The 20063-nt window shown below is 44.0% G+C and overlaps 1 protein-coding gene across 1 annotated transcript in view; it reads right to left on the minus strand.

The window, feature by feature from the left end:
* The window catches only part of LOC106603676 (protein turtle homolog B), a 200400-nt gene that overhangs the window by 82837 nt on the left and 97500 nt on the right, over nt 1–20063 (minus strand). The window contains exons 5-6 of the mRNA XM_014197639.3: nt 7102–7219; nt 1543–1684 (exon numbers count right to left, since the gene is read on the minus strand). Coding sequence (XP_014053114.1) covers nt 1543–1684; nt 7102–7219 — 260 coding nt within the window. The remainder of the gene's footprint in view (nt 1–1542; nt 1685–7101; nt 7220–20063) is intronic.

Consider the following 20063-nt stretch of genomic DNA (forward strand, 5'->3'; position numbering starts at 1 on the left):
ATGTATATGCAAATTATTTAATGGTCCGACCGCATTCTGTCCCCTATCAACACTTTTTACTTTTGGGGCAAGCGAGAATGACATAAGAAAGTAGTCAAGATGACTAGCTTGATTTAGCCTCTGCCATATACAGTACCAGTCAAAAGTTTGGACACACCTACTCATTCAAGGATTTTTCTTTATTTGTACTATTTTCTATATTGTAGAATAATAGTGAATGCATCAACTATGAAATAACACATATAGAATCATGTAGTAACCAAAAAAGCGTTTAACAAATCAAAATATATTTGACATTCTTCAAAGTAGCCACCCTTTGCCTTGATGCTCACCCATCCGGGGGCTTTGGCTTTGTTTGACCAACCCCGCCAGGCATCCTCATACTCTTGAGCGGGCGATGCTGCTTTAGTGGGTCTCTGACCGCGTTTATCTTTCTGTCTTGGCTGAGTATAGACTACTTGCAGTAGGCCTATAAAACAGATAAAGATAACAGATCCTTACTGTGTGGGTCGCTCAGGTTGGTGTCTAGGATATAGGGTTGGCGACCGTCCCATCGTGATAGGACAATAAATAAATAAACTATATTGTAATTTATTTTAAAATGCATATCCCATATCTGCATAAAATTGAAAACTCTCTCTGTCACAACTCCTGCTCGCAGACACACATGGACTCTGGCTTTTGCAACCAAATTCACTTTTTCACTCACTGAACTCAACACACTTTTTCAATCACACATACCCCATCTTCCACCACATGTACATACCCACATACTGTGCCTTCGATGTCCTCTGTTTGCGGTGTTTTTATTTCTACAATGTTATTCCTGTCTAATTTCAGGCTTTTGAGTACGTTTGTGTTCCAGTTCCTTATTTGAAGATGTATTATTTAATTAATTGTACTTTCTCTTAATGCTGTCCTATCTATTTATAAATGCTATAAATAGAAAGTTAACTACATTCCCTATCTTGAATGGTATAGTGTATTTGAATTGTATTTCTTCATCAATTGTTGTATTTTATTTTCCTTTTTTTTTATTACAATGCCTACCATGGATAGTGTTCGGTATTATCAAGTATTGATGGCTAGCTTCCCTTGCACTCAAGTTTTTTCTGTCACCACGGTGGGGTACTGCAGCTTGTTTGACACTATTTCAGGCACTGCTGTTATGCCATCGCAGGGCATCTTAATTCCATGTGAGGAGAAAGAAGAGCACAATAATGCAGGCAACACAATAACTAATACTCTCTCTGTGCAAGGGTCTAAAATGAGATTACATGATCAGGTTGAGAGTTCCAAATTCATTGTGTATGTGCATCAGGGCGGGATTTTATTTGAGTACTTCTACGTCTCTCAAATGTTACTGCGTGCCGTGACTGCACAAGGACAATGAACAAACAATTCTGTAAGTGGTGGTTGGTATACACAATTCACACCAAACAAAACATCACAAAACTCGTATTTATCCCCAGTTGTACGGCATGTGTTTAGGGTGGTGGGGGATAGGGGATGGAACAGTAATGAACCCGATCATAACTTTACTTCTTGAAGAAGACGTTGTCGTCCTCCCAGAACCAGGTGTAGGTGAGGTTGCCAGGGTAGGCCTCGGCCAGGCAGTCCAGCTTGGCGGCCTGGGATATGTTCACCGTCAGGTTCTGTGGAGGGGACACGATGAACGGTGGCCCTGGAGGGACACAAAGCACAAAACAATGGCAATTAGTTACATTCACTTTGGTTTTACATGTACTCAAACACATTAAACAGGAGAAGATATGAGAAAAAAAATGCAGTCCAATCATCCGCCGAACCAGACCCTCTTGCTTTAGCTCACATAGCATTTTGTTCCCTTATGATTTTAGCAAGTTCCTCAGTAAACCAATGGTTCTCTCTGCCCTTAATCCTTATTTTTTTTAAAGGGGCATGCCTATTGCATACATCCTGGAATTGTCACGGATCCCCCCGGTACTGCTGCTCATTCCATTCACCAGCTACGAAGGTCTACGTCACCAGATTTCTAGGCTTCACTGAACTGGATTCATTACCACCAACCCTGGACTGTCTTCGTCTCATTACGCACACCTGGTTCCCATTCCCCCTGATTAGTATGTTATATAAACTCAGCAAAAAAAGAAACGTCCTCTCACTGTCAACTGTGTTTATTTTCAGCAAACTTAACATGTGTAAATATTTGTATGAACATAACAAGATTCAACAACTGAGACATAAACTGAACAAGTTCCACAGACATGTGATGAACATAAATGGAATAATGTGTGCCTGAACAAAGGGGGGATCAAAATCAAAAGTAACAGTCAGTATCTGGTGTGGCCACCAGCTGCATTAAGTACTGCAGTGCATCTCCTCCTCATGGACTGCACCAGATTTGCCGTTCTTGCTGTGAGATGTTACCCCACTCTTCCACCAAGGCACCTGCAAGTTCCCGGACATTTCTGGGGGGAATGGCCCTAGCCCTCACCCTCCAATCAGCTGTCCATCCTGTCTCCCTGTAGCGCTGTCTTAGGCGTCTCACAGTATGGACATTGCAATTTATTGCCCTGGCCACATCTGCAGTCCTCATGCCCCCTTGCAGCATGCCTAAGGCACGTTCACGCAGATGAGCAGGGACCCTGGGCATCTTTCTTTTGGTGTTTTTCAGTCACAAATTAACTTTTAACAAGGCACACCTGTTAATTGAAATGCATTCCAGGTGACTACCTCATGAAGCTGGTTGAGAGAATGCCAAGAGTGTGCAAAGCTGTCATCAAGGCAAAGGGCTGTCATCAAGGCAAAGGGTGGCTATTTGAAGAATCTCAAATATAGAATATATTTTGATTTGTTTAACGCTTTTTGGGTTACTACATGATTCCATGTGTGTTATTTCATAGTTTTGATGTCTTCATAAAGAAAAAAGAAATAAAGAAAAACCCTTGAATGAGTAGGTGTGTCCAAACTTTTGACTGGTACGGTCACGTCCTGATCAGTAAGGGGTCATTTTGTTATTGTAGTATGGCCAGGACGTGGCAGGGGTGTGTTTGATTTATGTGTCTTGGGTTTTTGGGTAATATTCCATGTCTAGAGCTTCCGGCGACAGTGCCCCGTCTACAGCTTCCGGCGACAGTGCCCCGTCTAGAGCTTCCGGCGACAGTGCCCCGTCTAGAGCTTCCGGCGACAGTGCCCAGTCTAGAGCTTCCGGCGACAGTGCCCAGTCTAGAGCTTCCGGCGACGTCCCACAGTCCGGAACCGACAGAGACGGCCCACAGTCCGGAACCGACAGAGACGCCCGCCAGTCCGGCGCAGCCAGAGTCGCCCGCTAGTTCGGCGCAGCCAGAGTCGCCCGCCAGTTCGGCGCAGCCAGAGTCGCCCGCCAGTCCGGAGCTCCCAGAGTCGCTCCTCAGCCCAGAGCCTTCAGCGGGGGTGAACAGGTTAGGTTGGGGACTAGAGCCGGAACCAGAGCCACCTCCGTAGGGGGGAGTTTGAGGAAGGGGGGGTTGTTTTCACAGGAACCGTCGGTGACAGTGGCCACCCTCTCTTCCCTCCCTTTAGTTTTTTTGTTGATGTTGTGGGTTATTGTTGGGGTCTTTTGGTTAAGGTGCATTCTGCACCTGTCACGACCTGACCAGTAAGGGGTCATTTTGTTATTGTAGTATGGCCAGGACGTGGCAGGGGTGTGTTTGATTTATGTGTCTTGGGTTTTTGGGTAATGTTCCATGTATAGCTGTGTAGCCTTACAGGACAGTTTTTCGTCGTTGTTTGTTATTTTTGTTAAGTGTTCACATTTATCCAAATAAAAAAGGAAGATGAGCACGATACCCGCTGCGCCTTGGTCCACTTTTTACGACGCTCCTGACAGGTACTGCATATATTTTTTGTATTTTACCCCCTTTTTGTCCCCAATTTTGTGATATCAAATTGCAAACCAATTACGATCTTGCCTCATTGCTGCAACTCCCCAATGGGCTCGGGAGAAACATGACCCGCCAAACCGCTCTTAACCCGCCCACTTAACCTGGAAGCCAGCCGCACCAATGTTTCGGAGGAAACACCGTTCAACTGACGACCGCAGTTAGCCTGCAGGCGCTGAGGTGATGAGCCAAGTAAAGCCCCTCTGGCCAAACCCTCCCCTAACCCGGACAACGCTGGGCCCATTGTGTGCCGCCCTATGGGACTCCCGGTCACGGCCGGTTGTGACACAGCCTGGGAATGAACCCGGTTCTGTAGTGATGCCTTAGACTGCTGCGCCACTCGGAAGGCCTAGACAACCATTACTAAGTCAAAACTGTAACTAGGCCACTCAAGAACATTCAATGTCATTTTGTTAAGCAACTCCAGTGTAATTGTCCTGCTGAAAGGTGAATTTGTCTCCCAGGGTCAGTTGGAAAGCAGACTGAACCAGGTTTTCCCTCTAGGATTTTGCCTATGCTAAGCTCTATTCCTCGCTTTATTCCTCTATTCCATACCCATAACATGATGCAGCAACCATGTTTGAAAATATGAAGAGTGGTACTCAGTGATGTGTTGTGTTGGATTTGCCCCAAAAATAATGCTTTGCATTCAAGACGTGAAGTTAATTTCTTTGCCACATTTTTTGCAGTTTTACTTTAGTGCCTTATTGGGATGCATGTTTTGGAATATTCTGTACAGGATACTTCTTTTCACTCTGTCATGGAGTAACTACAATGTTGTAGATCCATCCTCAGTTTTCTCCTATCACAGCTATTAAACTCTGTAACTGTTTTAAAATCACCATTGGCCTCATAGTGAAATCCCTGAGCAGTTCTTTTCCTCTCGGGCAACTGAGTTAGGAATGATGCCTGTATTTTTGTAGTGACTGGGTGTAGCGATACACCATCCAAAGTGTAATGAACAAAAATATAAATGCAACATGTAAAGTGTTGGTTCCATGTTTCATGAGCTGAAATAAAAGATCCCCAAAATGTTCTAAATGCACAAAAAGCTTATTTCTCCAAACTGTTGTGCACAAATTTGGGATGCTCTGATTGACGTGTACGACAGCGTGTTCCAGTTCCCGCCAATATCCAGCAACTTCGCACCGCCATTGTAGAGGAGTGGGACAACATTCAGCAGGCCACAATCAACAGCCTGATCAACTGCATGAGGCAAATGGTGGTCACACCATATACTGACTGGTTTTCTGATCCATGCTCCTACCTTTTTTTGAGGTATCTGTGACCAACAGATGCATATCTGTATTCCCAGTCATGTGAAATCCATAGATTAGGGTCTAATACGTTTATTTAAATTGACTGATTTCCTTATATAAACTGTAACTCAGTAAAATCTTAATTGTTGCATGTTGCGTTTTTAGTTTTGTTAAGTGTAATAACCTTACCATGCTCAAAGGGATATTCAATGTCTGATGTTTTTATTTTTTATTACCCATCTAACAATAGGTGCCCTCTTTGCGAGGCATTTAAAAACCTCCCTGGTCTTTGTGGTTGAATCTGTGTTTGTGTTACGGCTTGGTAATTGTGGAGGAGGAATGAGGCGCAGGAAGCAGCGAACACAGGGTAGTGGTGTTCTTTATATATATACACTCACACAAAAAACAAATGTTCCCACACACAGGGGAGAAAATACATCCGGCGTCCAACAACGTCGACACGAACATAAGTCGTCTAACAAGAAACAATCATTAATCCCGCACGAACAGGAGCGGGCCAGCTAAACTAAATAGCCCCTCTAATGGCTAATTGACCACAGGTGTCACAAAATAAAAAAAGGGAAAAGCAAAAGGGAATCGGTGGCAGCTAATAGGCCGGTGACGACGACCGCTGAGCGCCACCCGAGCAGGAGGGGGCGCCACCGTCGGTGGGAATCGTGACAGTTTGAAGTTCACTGCCTGGCTGAGGGACCTTAGTATTTGTACGTGTGTGGTAGAGAGATGAGGTAGTCATTCAAAAATCATGTTAAACACTATTATTGCACACTGAGTGAGTCCATACAAGTTATTATATGACTTGTTTAGCACATTTTTACTCCTGAACTTATTTAGGCTTCCCATAACAAAGGCGTTGAATATTTATTGACTCAAGACATTTCAGCTTTACATTATTTATTAATTTGCAAACATTTCTATAAACATAACTCCCCTTTGACATTATGGGGTATTGTGTGTAGGCCAGTGACACAAAATCTCAATGTAATCCATTATACATTCAGGCTGAACACAACAAAAAGTCAAGGGGTGTGAATAGTTTCTGAAGGCACTCTAAGTGGAATAGTGGTGAGTGAGAAAAGAGGGAAAGATGGCCTATGATATCTTATCAGTAATTTCAGCTCATTTCATCTGCCTGCACCGATGGAAAATCCTCAAATTCATGCCATAACGTGTGCGTACACACAAACATACTCAGCACACACAAACATAGATTTGAGTAATTTAGCAGATGCAAAGCTGAGCTGATTGCAGAGTCCATAATACAAAACACACACACCCACCCACACAGTCCATCCCCCTCAAGCCAGCTTGGTGATTTTGGCTGGCAGCCTAATATGGTAGTTCTGATCCAGAGCCCAGGGCCTGAGCCTCTAACAGGGGAAGGATTCTTATCTGCAAACCCACTGTGTGTGGGTGTGTATGGGTGTGTGTGTGTATGTATAGCAGGGGCACAGCTGGAAACGCTGCTCGCTGCAGATTTGCTTAGTTGATCTGGTGGCGATCGGATTCAGTGGCTTTCCAACAGGGACACCGAATTAGCATAATCCCTACCCCCAGAGTCATTTGCCAATCAAAAGCCACCACCTTTAAAACATGCATCATCAGACATCATCAGACAGACAGACAGACATACAGAGAGCTTGTTAAAGCCTTGATCCTCAGACATGCTCCATATGGCAGCCAATTAGCTCCTGTAGTGGTAGACCTCATAGGCACAAACACTTACACGGCTTCCTGCACATGCACATACGTACACCTGTCCACTGACACATATACCCAGCAGAGAACATACACAAATACACACATACTGTACATGTCGACTGATATACACACCCGCACACTGCTGCACGTAGGTATACATGCACTCACTTACATCCACACACAGACACAAACACACAGATGTTGAGTTGTGGTGAGGCTACCTTGGACAAGCAGGCGTGTGGTGTGGACAACCTCCCCCTGGATGCTGTAGGCTCGGCAGGTGTACGCCCCTCTGTCCTCGCGGCTGACCAACAGCACCGTCAAACTCCCATCAGACACCTGGGGAGGGAGAGGACACCATAAAATAATTATTACTGATTGAATACTGTACTTTCTGATTTTACTTCCTGGCATAGGGTACCATCAATATGGCCGCCGGTCCACTAATCAGGGAACATTGACTTGAAAAGGGATTGACATTCTAGAAGAGATTCTATGACAGACATTGGACACTCATATTCCCTTACATATTTTGGATCACTATCTGTACAACAATAAAGAACTGCAATTGGCACAAAATACAAAAGCCCATGTTCTGTTGTAGGCTAGGTGTGTGTAGCGGGGTGTGTAATTGGCGACAGAGAAGTCAGGCGCAGGAGAGCAGAACTGGGTAATAACCAGAGATTTATTAAGCAAAACCAATGGCATCCAGAACAACAAGATAAATGGGCACAAAAATAACCCATCGTGCGCTCACGGGGAACGTGCACAATCACTACAATAAACAATCCCACACAAAGACATGGGGGGAACAGAGGGTTAAATACACAACAAGTAATTGAGGGAATTGAAACCAGGTGTGAGGAAACACAAGACAAAACACATGGAAAATGAAAAGTGGATCGATGATGGCTAGAAGACCGGCGACGCTGACCACCGAGCGCCCCCGAAACAGGAGAAGACCCGACTTCGGCAGAAGTCGTGACAGTCTGGTCTAGCCTGTGTAGGGCTGGTGTGGGCTTAGTGTGGGCTAGCCTGTTTTGGGCTGGTGTGGGCTCGCCTGTTTTGGACTGATGTGGGATTCGTGTGGGCTAGCCTGTGTTGGGCTGGCGTGGGCTAGCCTGTGCCCACCTTGCCACCGAATACTCAAATTGGGCCAATGGCGTCATGTTTGCTGGGAATAACCACAGGACCAGGCATTTAAACAGTTTTATCATTACATCATATAATACATAATTTCTTATGAGTGTAACTATTAGTGTTATGGTTTTATATGTATACATGTATGTTTATGCATGTACCAATTAGCACTACTCACCTAGCCCCTTGTGGGATAAATAGAGCAGAACTGACAATTACAGCCTATAACACAAAGACTGTAAATTACACACTACTCAAGCACTACATAAACCATGGCTGCCACATAGTGCTGTCACTGTGAGAAATGAATACTCTCTCTCTCATTTCACAGAGTACAGGATGGGACACGACTTGTTGTCCGAAAAGAAACAACGTTCAGGAGATCACGTCACACTACACTACTTCCATAGTGGTGCAACACACAACCTGAGCAGAAAGCTAACTTTCAGTCAATCTCACTGTAGCCATTCATTAATTACTTTTGACAAATTCCTAAATCATTACACAGTTATTTATGTTATGTATAGACAGTGGCTTTTACAAAGTAATTTACTCAATAGAGCCAGAGTTATTGATTCTCACATTGTCCCCCTCAAATCTAACGGACCAATTAAAGGCCAAGTACAGTGGTCTTGATATCCATATGAAATCATTTCTAGATAACATTAATAGTTCACCCAGAAATAGGAAAGGTTAACCCACATGTGTTACTGTACATGTGGTAGATGTGTTACTGTACATGTGATACATGTGTTACTGTACATGTGGTAGATGTGTTACTGTACATGTGATACATGTGTTACTGTACATGTGGTAGATGTGTTACTGTACATGTGATACATGTGTTACTGTACATGTGGTAGATGTGTTACTGTACATGTGATACATGTGTTACTGTACATGTGGTAGATGTGTTACTGTACATGTGATACATGTGTTACTGTACATGTGGTAGATGTGTTACTGTACATGTGATACATGTGTTACTGTACATGTGGTACATGTGTTACTGTACATGTGGTAGATGTGTTACTGTACATGTGATAGATGTGTTACTGTACATGTGATACATGTGTTACTGTACATGTGGTACATGTGTTACTGTACATGTGGTACATGTGTTACTGTACATGTGGTACATGTGTTACTGTACATGTGATACATGTGTTACTGTACATGTGATACATGTGTTACTGTACATGTGGTATAGCGAGACCAGGTTGACAGGAAGACAGACATAGTAAGTGAGATGTGGTGTGTGTGTGTGTTAATGTGCTATGTGTGTATGTCTGCATGTGTATGTGTGCTTGAGTGAGAGTGTGTGCTTCCCACGCAACCGTCACCTTTAGTTTCCACCAAAGACTAACAGTACTTTCAACAACCAATCAACCACCTGTTACCCAATGAATTAGCGGGCCATATGACAACACCATCTTACATTACTAAAAGAAATACAGAAATAATGAATACATTTATATGTAGAAAACACACTCCACTACCACCCTTCTTCAATGCACAATGTGACAGAGGCGTACCATAAGGTTAGCCAGAAAATCCTCTGAGAACGCACACAGGCTGGCGGGGACTATGGACTCAGCAAACATTAGTCAGACTAAAAGCCGTACAGTATAATTACCGTAATTTAACGGAGGGTGTAAAAAAGACAACACAACAACAACAAAAAGAATGTTAAACACACCAAATGCCTCGTGGGGAAATGAGGACAGACAACAAACAGATTTTTAAGTTAACTTTTTTTTCTTCTGGTAAAAAGGTTGAAATTAACTAATAAGATTTGTTTTTGTTTTTCTGGTTTAAACGGATAAACAAATTGATAAGATAAGTATTTTTTCAGTAAAATGGGGGAGAATAGTCAAGACCCCTTAAATCAATCTTTTCTTAAACAGCCTGTCTACTGTTTATAAATACTGTTCTGTCCATAACTGGCCGCTGCAGTTCCACAGAACAGCTACATATCTCCTTAGGCACTACAGTGCCTTGCAGTTTCACATTTTATTGTATTACAAAGTGGGATTAAAATGGATTTCATTGTAATTTTTTGTCAACAATCTACATAAAATACTCTGTTTATGTCAAAGTGGAAGAACAATTCCGTTTTTTAAGATAAATATAAAAATGTATAATTAATATAGTCATTGCATAAGTATTCAGCCCCTTTATCTAGGCAAGCCTCAATGAGTTAGGAGTAAAATGTGGTTTAACAAATCACATAACTTACATGGACTCACTCTGTGAAATAATAGGCGTTGGGATTATTTTTTTATGACAAACCCTTCCTCTTTCCCCCGTAGATACATACAGTAGGGGCAATACCAAAATAATGTCAGTGATCTAATGATTCTGTCTCTTCGTAGCAAAATCTGCAGAGGTGAGATGGTTGTATGCCCCATATACGGTGCACTCTGAAAGTATTCCGACCCCTTCACTTTTTCCATATTTTTTTTACATTACAGCCTAATTCTCATCAATCTACACACAATACCCCATAATGACACAGCAAAAACATTTTTGGGGGGCATTTTTCCAAATATCTTAAAAATAAAAAACAGAAATATCACATTTACATAAATATTCAGACCCTTTACTCAGTACTTTGTTGAAGGACCTTTGGCAGAGATTACACCCTCAAGTCTTCTTCGATATGACGGTACAAGCTTGGCACACCTGTATTTGGGGAGTTCCTCCCATTCTTTTCTGCAGATCCTCTCAAGCTCTGTCAGGTTGGATCTCCAGAGATTTTCGATCGGGTTCAAGTCCGGGCTCTGGCTGGGCCACTCAAGGACATTCAGAGACTTGTCCCGAAGCCACTACTGCTTTGTCTTGGCTGTGTGCTTAGGGTCATTGTCCTGTTGGAAGGTGAACCTTTGCCCCAGTCTGAGGTCCTGAGCACTCTGGAGCAGGTTTTCATCAAGGATCTCTTTGTACTTTGCTCCATTCATATTTCCCTCGATCCTGAATAGTCTCCCAGTCCCTGTCGTTGAAAAACATCCCCACAGCATGATGCTGCCACCACCATGCTTCAGAAGTTTGAAAGTTTCTTAATGCGCAGTTGCAAAAACCATCAAGCACTATGATGAAACTGGCTCTCATGAGGACCGCCACAGGAAAGGAAGACCCAGAGTTACCTCTGCTGCAGAGGATAAGTTCATTAGAGTTAACTGCACCTCAGATTGCAGCCCAAATGCTTCACAGAGTAAATGTTTTTTGGTTTTTTTTTTTACCTTCATTTAACTAGGGAAGTCAGTTAAGAACAAATTCTTATTTTCAACGACAGCCTGGGTTAACTGCCTTGTTCAGGGGCAGAACGACAGATTTTTACCTTGTCGGCTAAGGGACTCGATCTTGCAACCTTTCGGTTACCAGTCCAACGCTCTAACCACTAGGCTACCAGCCACCCCAAGTAACATAGACATCTCAGCATCAACTGTTCAGAGGAGACTGCGTGTATCATGCCTACATGGTCGAATTGCTGCAAAGAAACCACTACTAAAGGACATCAATAATAAGAAGAGACTTGCTTGGGCCAAGAAACACGAGCAATGGACACCGGTGTAGTCCAAATTTGAGATTTTTGGTTCCAACCGCTGTGTCTTTGTAAGACGCAGAGTAGGTGAACGGATGATCTCTACATGTGTAGTTCCCACCGTGAAGAATGAAGGAGGAGGTGTTATGGTGTGGGGGCGATTTTCTGGTGACACTGTCAGTGATTCATTTAGAATTCAAGGCACACTTAACCAGCATGGCTACCACAGCATTCTGCAGAGATACACCATCCCATCTGGTTTGCGCTTAGTGGGACTATCATTTGTTTTTCAACAGGACAATGACCCAACACACCTCCAGGCTGTGTAAAGGTTATTTGACCAAGAAGGAGACTGGTGGAGTGCTGCATCAGATGACCTGGCCTCCACAATCATCCGATCTCATCCCAATTGAGATGGTTTGGGATGAGTTGGACCGCAGAGTGAAGGAAAAGAAGCTAACAAGTGCTTAGAATATATGGGAACTCCTTTAAGACTGTTGGAATAGCATTCCAGGTGAAGCTGGTTGAGAGAATGCCAAGATTGTGCAAAGCTGTCATCAAGGCAAAAGGGTGGCTACTTTGAAGAATCTAAAATATATTTAGATTTGTTTAACACTTTTTTGGTTACTACATGATTCCATATGTGTTATTTCACATTATTTTACAATGTAGAAAATAGTAAAAATAAAGAAAAACCCTTGAATGAGTAGGTGTCCAAACTTCTGACTGGAAAGTATTCAGACCCCTTGACTTTTTCCACATTTTGTTATGTTACAGCCTTATTCTAAAATTGATTAAATTATTTTTTCCCTCATCAATCTACACACAATATCCCATAATGACAAAGCAAAAACAGGTTTTTAGAAAATTTGGCTAATTTATTCAACAACAAAAAAACTGAAATATCACATTTACATAAGTATTCAGACCCTTTACTCAGTACTTTGTTGAAGCATATTTGTTAGCGATTAAAGCATCAAGTCTTCTTGGGTATGACGCTACAAGCTTGGCACATCTGTATTTGGGGAGTTGGCATTCAGGCCAAACAGTTCCATCTTGGTTTCATCAGACCAGAGAATCTTGTTTCTCATGGTCTGAGAGTCTTTAGGTGCCTTTTAGCAAACTCCAAGTGGGCTGTCATGTGCCTTTTACTGAGGAGTGGCTTCCGTCTGGCCACTCTACCATAAAGGCCTGAGTGGTGGGGTGATGCAGAGATGGTTGTCCTTCTGGAAGGTTCTCCCATCTCCACAGAGGAACTCTAAAGCTCTGTCAAAGTGACCATCGGGTTCTTGGTCACTTCCCTGACCAAGGCCCTTCACCAATTTCTCAGTTTGGCCAGCTCTAGGAAGAGTCTTGGTGGTTCCAAACTTCTTCCATTTAAGAAAGGGAAAGGGGGTACCTAGTCAGTTGTACAACGGAATGCCTTCAACTGAAATGTGTCTTCCTCATTTAACCCAACCCCTCTGAATCAGAGCGGTACGGGGGGCTGCCTTAATCGACATCCACGTCTTTTTTGCTCTGACTCTGACTGTCAACTGTGGGACCTTATATAGACAGGTGTGTGCCTTTCCAAATCATGTCTAACCAATTGAATTTACCACAAGTGGACTCCAATCAAGTTGTAGAAACATCTCAAGGATGATCAATGGACACAGGATTGATCTCAATTTCGAGTCTCAAAGCAAAGGGTCTGAATACTTATGTAAATAAGGTATTCATGTTCTTTATTTTTAATACAAAAATACAAAAACCTGTTTTCGCTTTGTCATTATGGAGGAGTATTGTGTGTAGGTTGATGAGGAAACTCAATATTCTTTAAAATGACTAAAACCAAATCAAAACTGTGTATAAATGATAATGGACCTACATTTATACAAGTTTATTGACTGTGTCCAGCTCTCTAATATTCACTTAAATTAAAGGTGATGGTGATGGATAAAGGACTATCTTTTGCAAATTTTGACGACAAGAAAATATAACCAATTTTCAGTGCGGCCCCCCGGATCTCGCTGAAAACCAAATGTGGCCCCCAGGCAAAATGAGTTTGACACCCTTGATGTACAGCAACCTTTTCTGTGATTTTCAAGCAGATTTCCTTTCACTTTTAAAATGTGAACTAGGTTGTGGGTCGGAAGGAAAATGCTTCAGTTTAATTCCTTTTTAGATGTACTGTAGTTTTAAGGCAGCAAAATGTGACAACTTTGCAAGGGGTGTGTATGTAGACATTCGTTAGCGACTGTATGTAGGATCTATAGGATTATCCAATCAGGTGTGAGCTTTTCATGTGTAGCTGCTTCAGCTTCAACCCCCACCTGGCTCACTAGTCTTTGACTTATAATCTTTTAATAGAATGTTGCCCCATTCCAAAATGACCCCATGGCTTGCTCCTTACCACTAGGAACTTTGTGGAACTGTAAATCTGACAGGATTGGATGGGTGGTGGATGTAAGTAAAATGGCACAAAAGGGTGAATGAAATGGGAAAAGATGATGGAAGAGTGGAAAGGGAGGATGGCTATGTGGCCCTAGAGGGGAGGAGGAGGACAAACAAGGTAGTGAGCTGTCTCTTCCTGTTTGTAACAGGTCACAGGAGATGAGAGTGGAGGCTGCAGCCATGCAGTCCTCAATCAGAGGGCCCACATAGGCAAAGAGATGGATGATTAAGTCTACCTTGTGGGGGGTCTTACAACTGGAAAAAGGGAAGGAAAGCAAGAAGTGTGTGTAAATAGTCTAAAGTGGTCACCTGTCCTTAATCTGCACTGATATGAAAAAACCCAGGATGTGTGTAAGCGATAGGTGCTGGATACTTTGCTAGCACCAGTTCAGTGTGATCATCACTGGATGTTCTGGGGTTTTCAGATCAAAGTAGAGCTGCTGATACAAGGACAAAGCGGGAAATAAAGGCCAGATTATCCTCTCTCTCTCTCTCTCTCTCTCTCTCTCTCTCTCTCTCTCTCTCTCTCTCTCTCTCTCTCTCTCTCTCTCTCTCTCTCTCTCTCTCTCTCTCTCTCTCTCTCTCTCTCTCTCTCTCTCTCTCTCTCTCTCTCTCTCTCTCTCTCTCTCTCTCTCTCTCTCTCTCTCTCTCTCTCTCTCTCTCTCTCTCTCTCTCTCTCTCTCTCTCTCTCTCTCTCTCTCTCTCTCTCTCTCTCTCACACACACACACACACTTTTCTCTCTGCATGTGTGTATGTGTCTCAGGGAGAGGAGATAGATAGCAGCTGAAAACACACTGTGTCCCATCCTTTTTCAGAACCAGGAAATACCAGCTGTACCATCCGTCCTGGATCTTCGACATAGGAACCACTCGGATTGCCTGCTTCTGGAGACGGGAGAATATATCCTCCCTCAAAATGGGCACTTAGGCCTCGGGAACAGTCAACGTGAGGATGCCACCGAAGTGTGGGTTACGCACAACAAATTGTAGCCTGTACCTTGACGTCACTGTTCACATGATCCAGGGCGACACTGCGCATGCGCGCGATTGGTCGGAGCAGACAGCGAGCCTGCAGTGAAGTGCCATCTGAAGGGGAGGGACGCCAACTCGTGGACTGGGAGAGATTGGTTATTTTTCCATTTCCACCATGTCTTGACAACCATGTGTCTGAACGTGGAGAAGGGACACTTTTCATCGAAATCACATGCAGGAGACAACACTTTTGACATCTGTGAACACTGATGAACTTTGGGGTTGAAAAAACGATGTTTATGTGCCAAGGTTTGCCTAAAGCCCGGCCCACTCTTGGTACAAGTGCTCCGGCGATCAGTGACATATCTCGAATGGCAGTACCACCTGGGGGTACTGTTGTCACAACGAGCCTCACTCGGTTTAGGCGGTAAGATGTGTTCCGGTAACTGGCTGGCACCCAGCACTAGGCCGCACACATTAAAAATAGACACTGGGAAAATAACTTTATCATGGAGGTTACCCAACTGACCAGTCATAGGTACTGGTAACAAAGTGCCTTGTAGCATGGATGGGAATGGGACAGAGAGCTCTGAAAATTGGACCCCTTCGGTGGTAACAGGCAGGGGCAATTCGTAATCCAATGTAATTCCCAGGAATCACCTACAGGGCCCATAATCTATATCAATAGACACCTCATAGGGACTAGTGAGCTACAGGGAGGAATCGGCAATGGTCACCTATGGGGGAGGGGTGCCCCCTTGTGGACAGAGAGCAAATCACCCAACTTATTACTGCCACCCTGGAGAGATTGATATACACCTTGGACCCCGTGAACACCGTGGGGCGCAGGGTACCAGAGGGGCATTAAACATGGACAAGCTTCCAACACACGTTGTGCTTCCGTGAGACTGTATTGCCTGCATGAAGCCCGGCCCTTTTATGGGCACAGAGGGCTCTGGCATTGGCTAACGTAGTAACCTGTTTGCTGTAACAAAATGTGGGGGCACTGTCGTCACGGCAATGTTTTTGTAGATCGGCACAGCTGCTCTGGGGCTACTTCCTCATCGGAGGAGCATGGAAGCCCCTCTCTCTCTCTACTCCCTCCAACTCCAGGAATGGGGTTGCCATATGCCGGGGGAACGCTAGTAAGCTTCATTCACCGGAAGTTATGATGATAGCCGACATTAGCCAGGAGGCTCATTAGTCTAAGCTAGGCTAGCTAGCCTCTTTGGCCAAAGCACGGTCCATTTAGAATAACCAAGCGACTTAAGGATACGTATAGTAAACAAGACAGCTACCCAAGCAACTCCACCATGGGGAGGCAGGAATAGCTAATAATATCTTGCTCGCCTCGGCAAGTTAGCCAACCTGGCTAGCATGCTATGCAGTGCTCATTAGCTAGCCCTGGTCTCGAAGGTGTACGTAGGACCCGGATCACTGACGTGGGACCCACACCATTCTGCAAAAAGAGACATGCGGTGCTTAACCAAGGCAGACACAGGCGGCTGGGAGATACCCACAAAACCTGGCCGCCCTCTCTCTTTGAGTAGCCTCCGGTAACCCAGCAACAGAGCGCTCTGGAGCCTGGAAGACATTGGACATGACCAACGACCCAAAGCATCATCCACGTCCCGCAACTCAGACTCAGACTCAGTACAAGCACCCGGGAGAGGGAAGTCACTATCAGAAACACCAAACCCCCGAAAGAATGCTACACAATTGACAAAAGAACACGCGACACAGACTAGTAGAGGAACAATGCCAGCCGTCCCCTAGTCTCGCAAACAAACTGATTCAACCGAGGGCAGCTTGAGCATGCACCGTGCGGAGACAAACAAGACAACCAATGTGAGTATCTTTTGATTCCTTAAGGCATCGGTGAGAACCCAACCCGGCTTGTTAGCCTTCGTCGTTTTGGATGCATTAGTCATCTTACTTATTGCTATAGCCAGGCCAAGCAATTAGAAGAATAAATAATTGTTAGTGATCAGGAAACTTATGAGATCCTTATGATATCTCAATCTCTTCATTCAAAGACTCAATCATGGACACACTTACTGACAGTTTTGGCTGCTTTGCGTGATGTATTGTTGTCTCTACCTTCTTGCCCTTCGTGCTGTTCTCTGTGCCCAATAACGTTTATTTAACCAGGTAGGGCAGTTGAGAACAAGTTCTCATTTACAACTGCGACCTTGCCAAGATAAAGCAAAGCAGTTCGACAACAACAACACAGAGTTATACATAAAGAAATGTACAGTCAATAACACAATAGAAAATAAAAATAGAAAAATCTATGTACAGTGTGTGCAAATGTAGAAGAGTAGGGAGGTCGGCAATAAATAGGCCATAGAGGTGAAATAATTACAATTTAGCATTAATACTGGAGTGATAGATGTGCAGATGATGATGTGCAAGTAGAGGTACTGGGATGCAAAAGAGCAAGAGGGTAAGTAATAATATGGGGATGAGGTAGTTGGGTGTGCTATTTACAGATTGGCTGTGTACAGGTACAGTGATCGGTAAAGCTGCTCTGACAGCTGATGCTTAATGTTAGAGAGGGAGATGAGACATAAGACTCCAGCTTCAGCGATTTTTGCAATTCGTTCCAGTCATTGGCAGCAGAGAACTGGAAGGAAAGGAGGCCAAAGGAAGTGTTGGCTTTGGGGATGACCAGTGCAATATACAGTGGAGGAAAAAAGTATTTGATCCCCTGCTGATTTTGTACGTTTGCCCACTTACAAAGAAATGATCAGTCTATAATTTTAATAGTAGGTTTATTTGAACAGTGAGAGACAGAATAACAACAACAAAAAAACTGAAAAACGCATGTCAAAAATGTTATAAAATTATTTGCATTTTAATGAGGGAAATAAGTATTTGACCCCTCTGCAAAACATGACTTAGTACTTGGTGGTAAAACCCTTGTTGGCAATCACAGAGGTCAGACGTTTCTTGTAGTTGGCCACCAGGTTTGCACACATCTCAGGAGGAATTTTGTCCCACTCCTCTTTGCAGATCTTCTCCAAGTCATTAAGGTTTCGAGGCTGACGTTTGGCAACTCGAACCTTCAGCTCCCTCCACAGATTTTCTATGGGATTAAGGACTGGAGACTGGCTAGGCCACTCCAGGACCTTAATGTGCTTCTTCTTGAGCCACTCCTTTGTTGCGTTGGTCGTGTGTTTTGGGTCATTGTCATGCTGGAATACCCATCCACGACCCATTTTCAATGCCCTGGCTGAGGGAAGGAGGTTCTCACCCAAGATTTGACGGTACATGGCCCCGTCCATCGTCCCTTTGATGCGGTGAAGTTGTCCTGTCCCCTTAGCAGAAAAACACCCCCAAAGCATAATGTTTCCACCTCCATGTTTGACGGTGGAGATGGTGTTCTTGGGGTCATAGGCAGCATTCCTCCTCCTCCAAACACGGCGAGTTGAGTTGATGTCAAAGAGCTCCATTTTGTTCTCATCTGACCACAACACTTTCACCAGTTGTCCTCTGAGTCATTCAGATGTTCATTGGCAGACTTCAGACGGGCCTGTATATGTATTCTTGAGCAGGGGGACCTTGCGGGCGCTGCAGGATTTCAGTCCTTCATGGCGTAGTGTGTTACCAATTGTTTTCTTGGTGACTATGGTCCCAGCTGCCTTGAGATCATTGACAAGACCCTCCCGTGTAGTTCTGGGCTGATTCCTCACCGTTCTCATGATCATTGCAACTCCACGAGGTGAGATCTTGCATGGAGCCCCAGGCCGAGGGATATTGACAGTTCTTTTGTGTTTCTTCCATTTGCGAATAATCGCACCAAATGTTGTCACCTTCTCACCAAGCTGCTTGGCGATGGTCTTGTAGCCCATTCCAGCCTTGTGTAGGTCTACAATCTTGTCCCTGACATCCTTGGAGAGCTCTTTGGTCTTGGCCATGGTGGAGAGTTTGGAATCTGATTGATTGCTTCTGTGGACAGGTGTCTTTTTTACAGGTAACAAGCTGCGCATTAGGAGCACTCCCTTTAAGAGTGTGCTCCTAATCTCAGCTCGTTACCTGTATAAAAGACACCTGGGAGCCAGAAATCTTTCTGATTGAGAGGGGGTCAAATACTTATTTCCCTCATTAAAATGCAAATCAATTTATAACATTTTTGACATGCGTTTTTCTGGATATTTTTGTTGTTATTCTGTCTCTCACTGTTCAAATAAACCTACCATTAAAATTAGACGGATCCTTTCTTTGTCAGTGGGCAAACGTACAAAATCAGCAGGGGATCAAATACTTTTTTCCCCCACTGTACCTGCTGGAGCGCGTGCTATGGGTGGGTGTTGCTATGGTGACCAGTGAGCTGAGATAAGGCGGGGCTATACCAAGCAAAGACTTATAGATGACCTGGAGCCAGTGGGTTTGGCGACAGATATGTAGTGAGGGCCATCCAACGAGAGCATACAGGTCACAGTGGTGGGAAGTTTATGGGGCTTTGGTGACAAAACGGATAGCACTGTGATAGACTACATCCAGTTTGCTGAGTAGAGTGTTGGGGCAATTTTGTAAATGACATCGCTGAAGTCAAGGATCGGTAGGATAGTCAGTTTTACGAGGGTATGTTTGGCAGCATGAGTGAAAGAGGCTTTGTTGTGAAATAGGAAGCCGATTCTAGATTTAATTTTGGATTGGAGCCTGGAAGGAGAGTTTACAGTCTAACCAGACACCTAGGTATTTCTAGTTGTCCACATATTCTAGGTCAGAACCGTACAGAGTAGTGATGCTAATCGGGCAATCGGTTGAAAAGCATGCACTTAGTGTTGCTACCATGTTGTTGTCATGTCGTGTTGCTACCATTATGACGACCCTCCCACTCTGTCTGCCAAATTCTTTCTCTTTGCTCTTGTTTTCCTTAATAGGATGTCGGTGGGCGGAGCCGGGAGGGTCGTCAGCGAAATGGGACACACCTGGGCTCGGGTGTGTCCCAGGATAAATGCACCCCTTCCCCATTCATTGAGGAGACTCTCTCCATGCAGACACAGATTTTGGTTGTGGCATTTTTGTGGCTGTTTTTGGTTGTTTGCGTTGGCACATTTCAACACCCCTCATTATCACATTTATGCA

Source organism: Salmo salar, chromosome 04, assembly GCF_965601325.2.
Source record: "Salmo salar chromosome 04, fSalSal1, whole genome shotgun sequence".
NCBI classification, from domain to species: domain Eukaryota; kingdom Metazoa; phylum Chordata; class Actinopteri; order Salmoniformes; family Salmonidae; genus Salmo; species Salmo salar.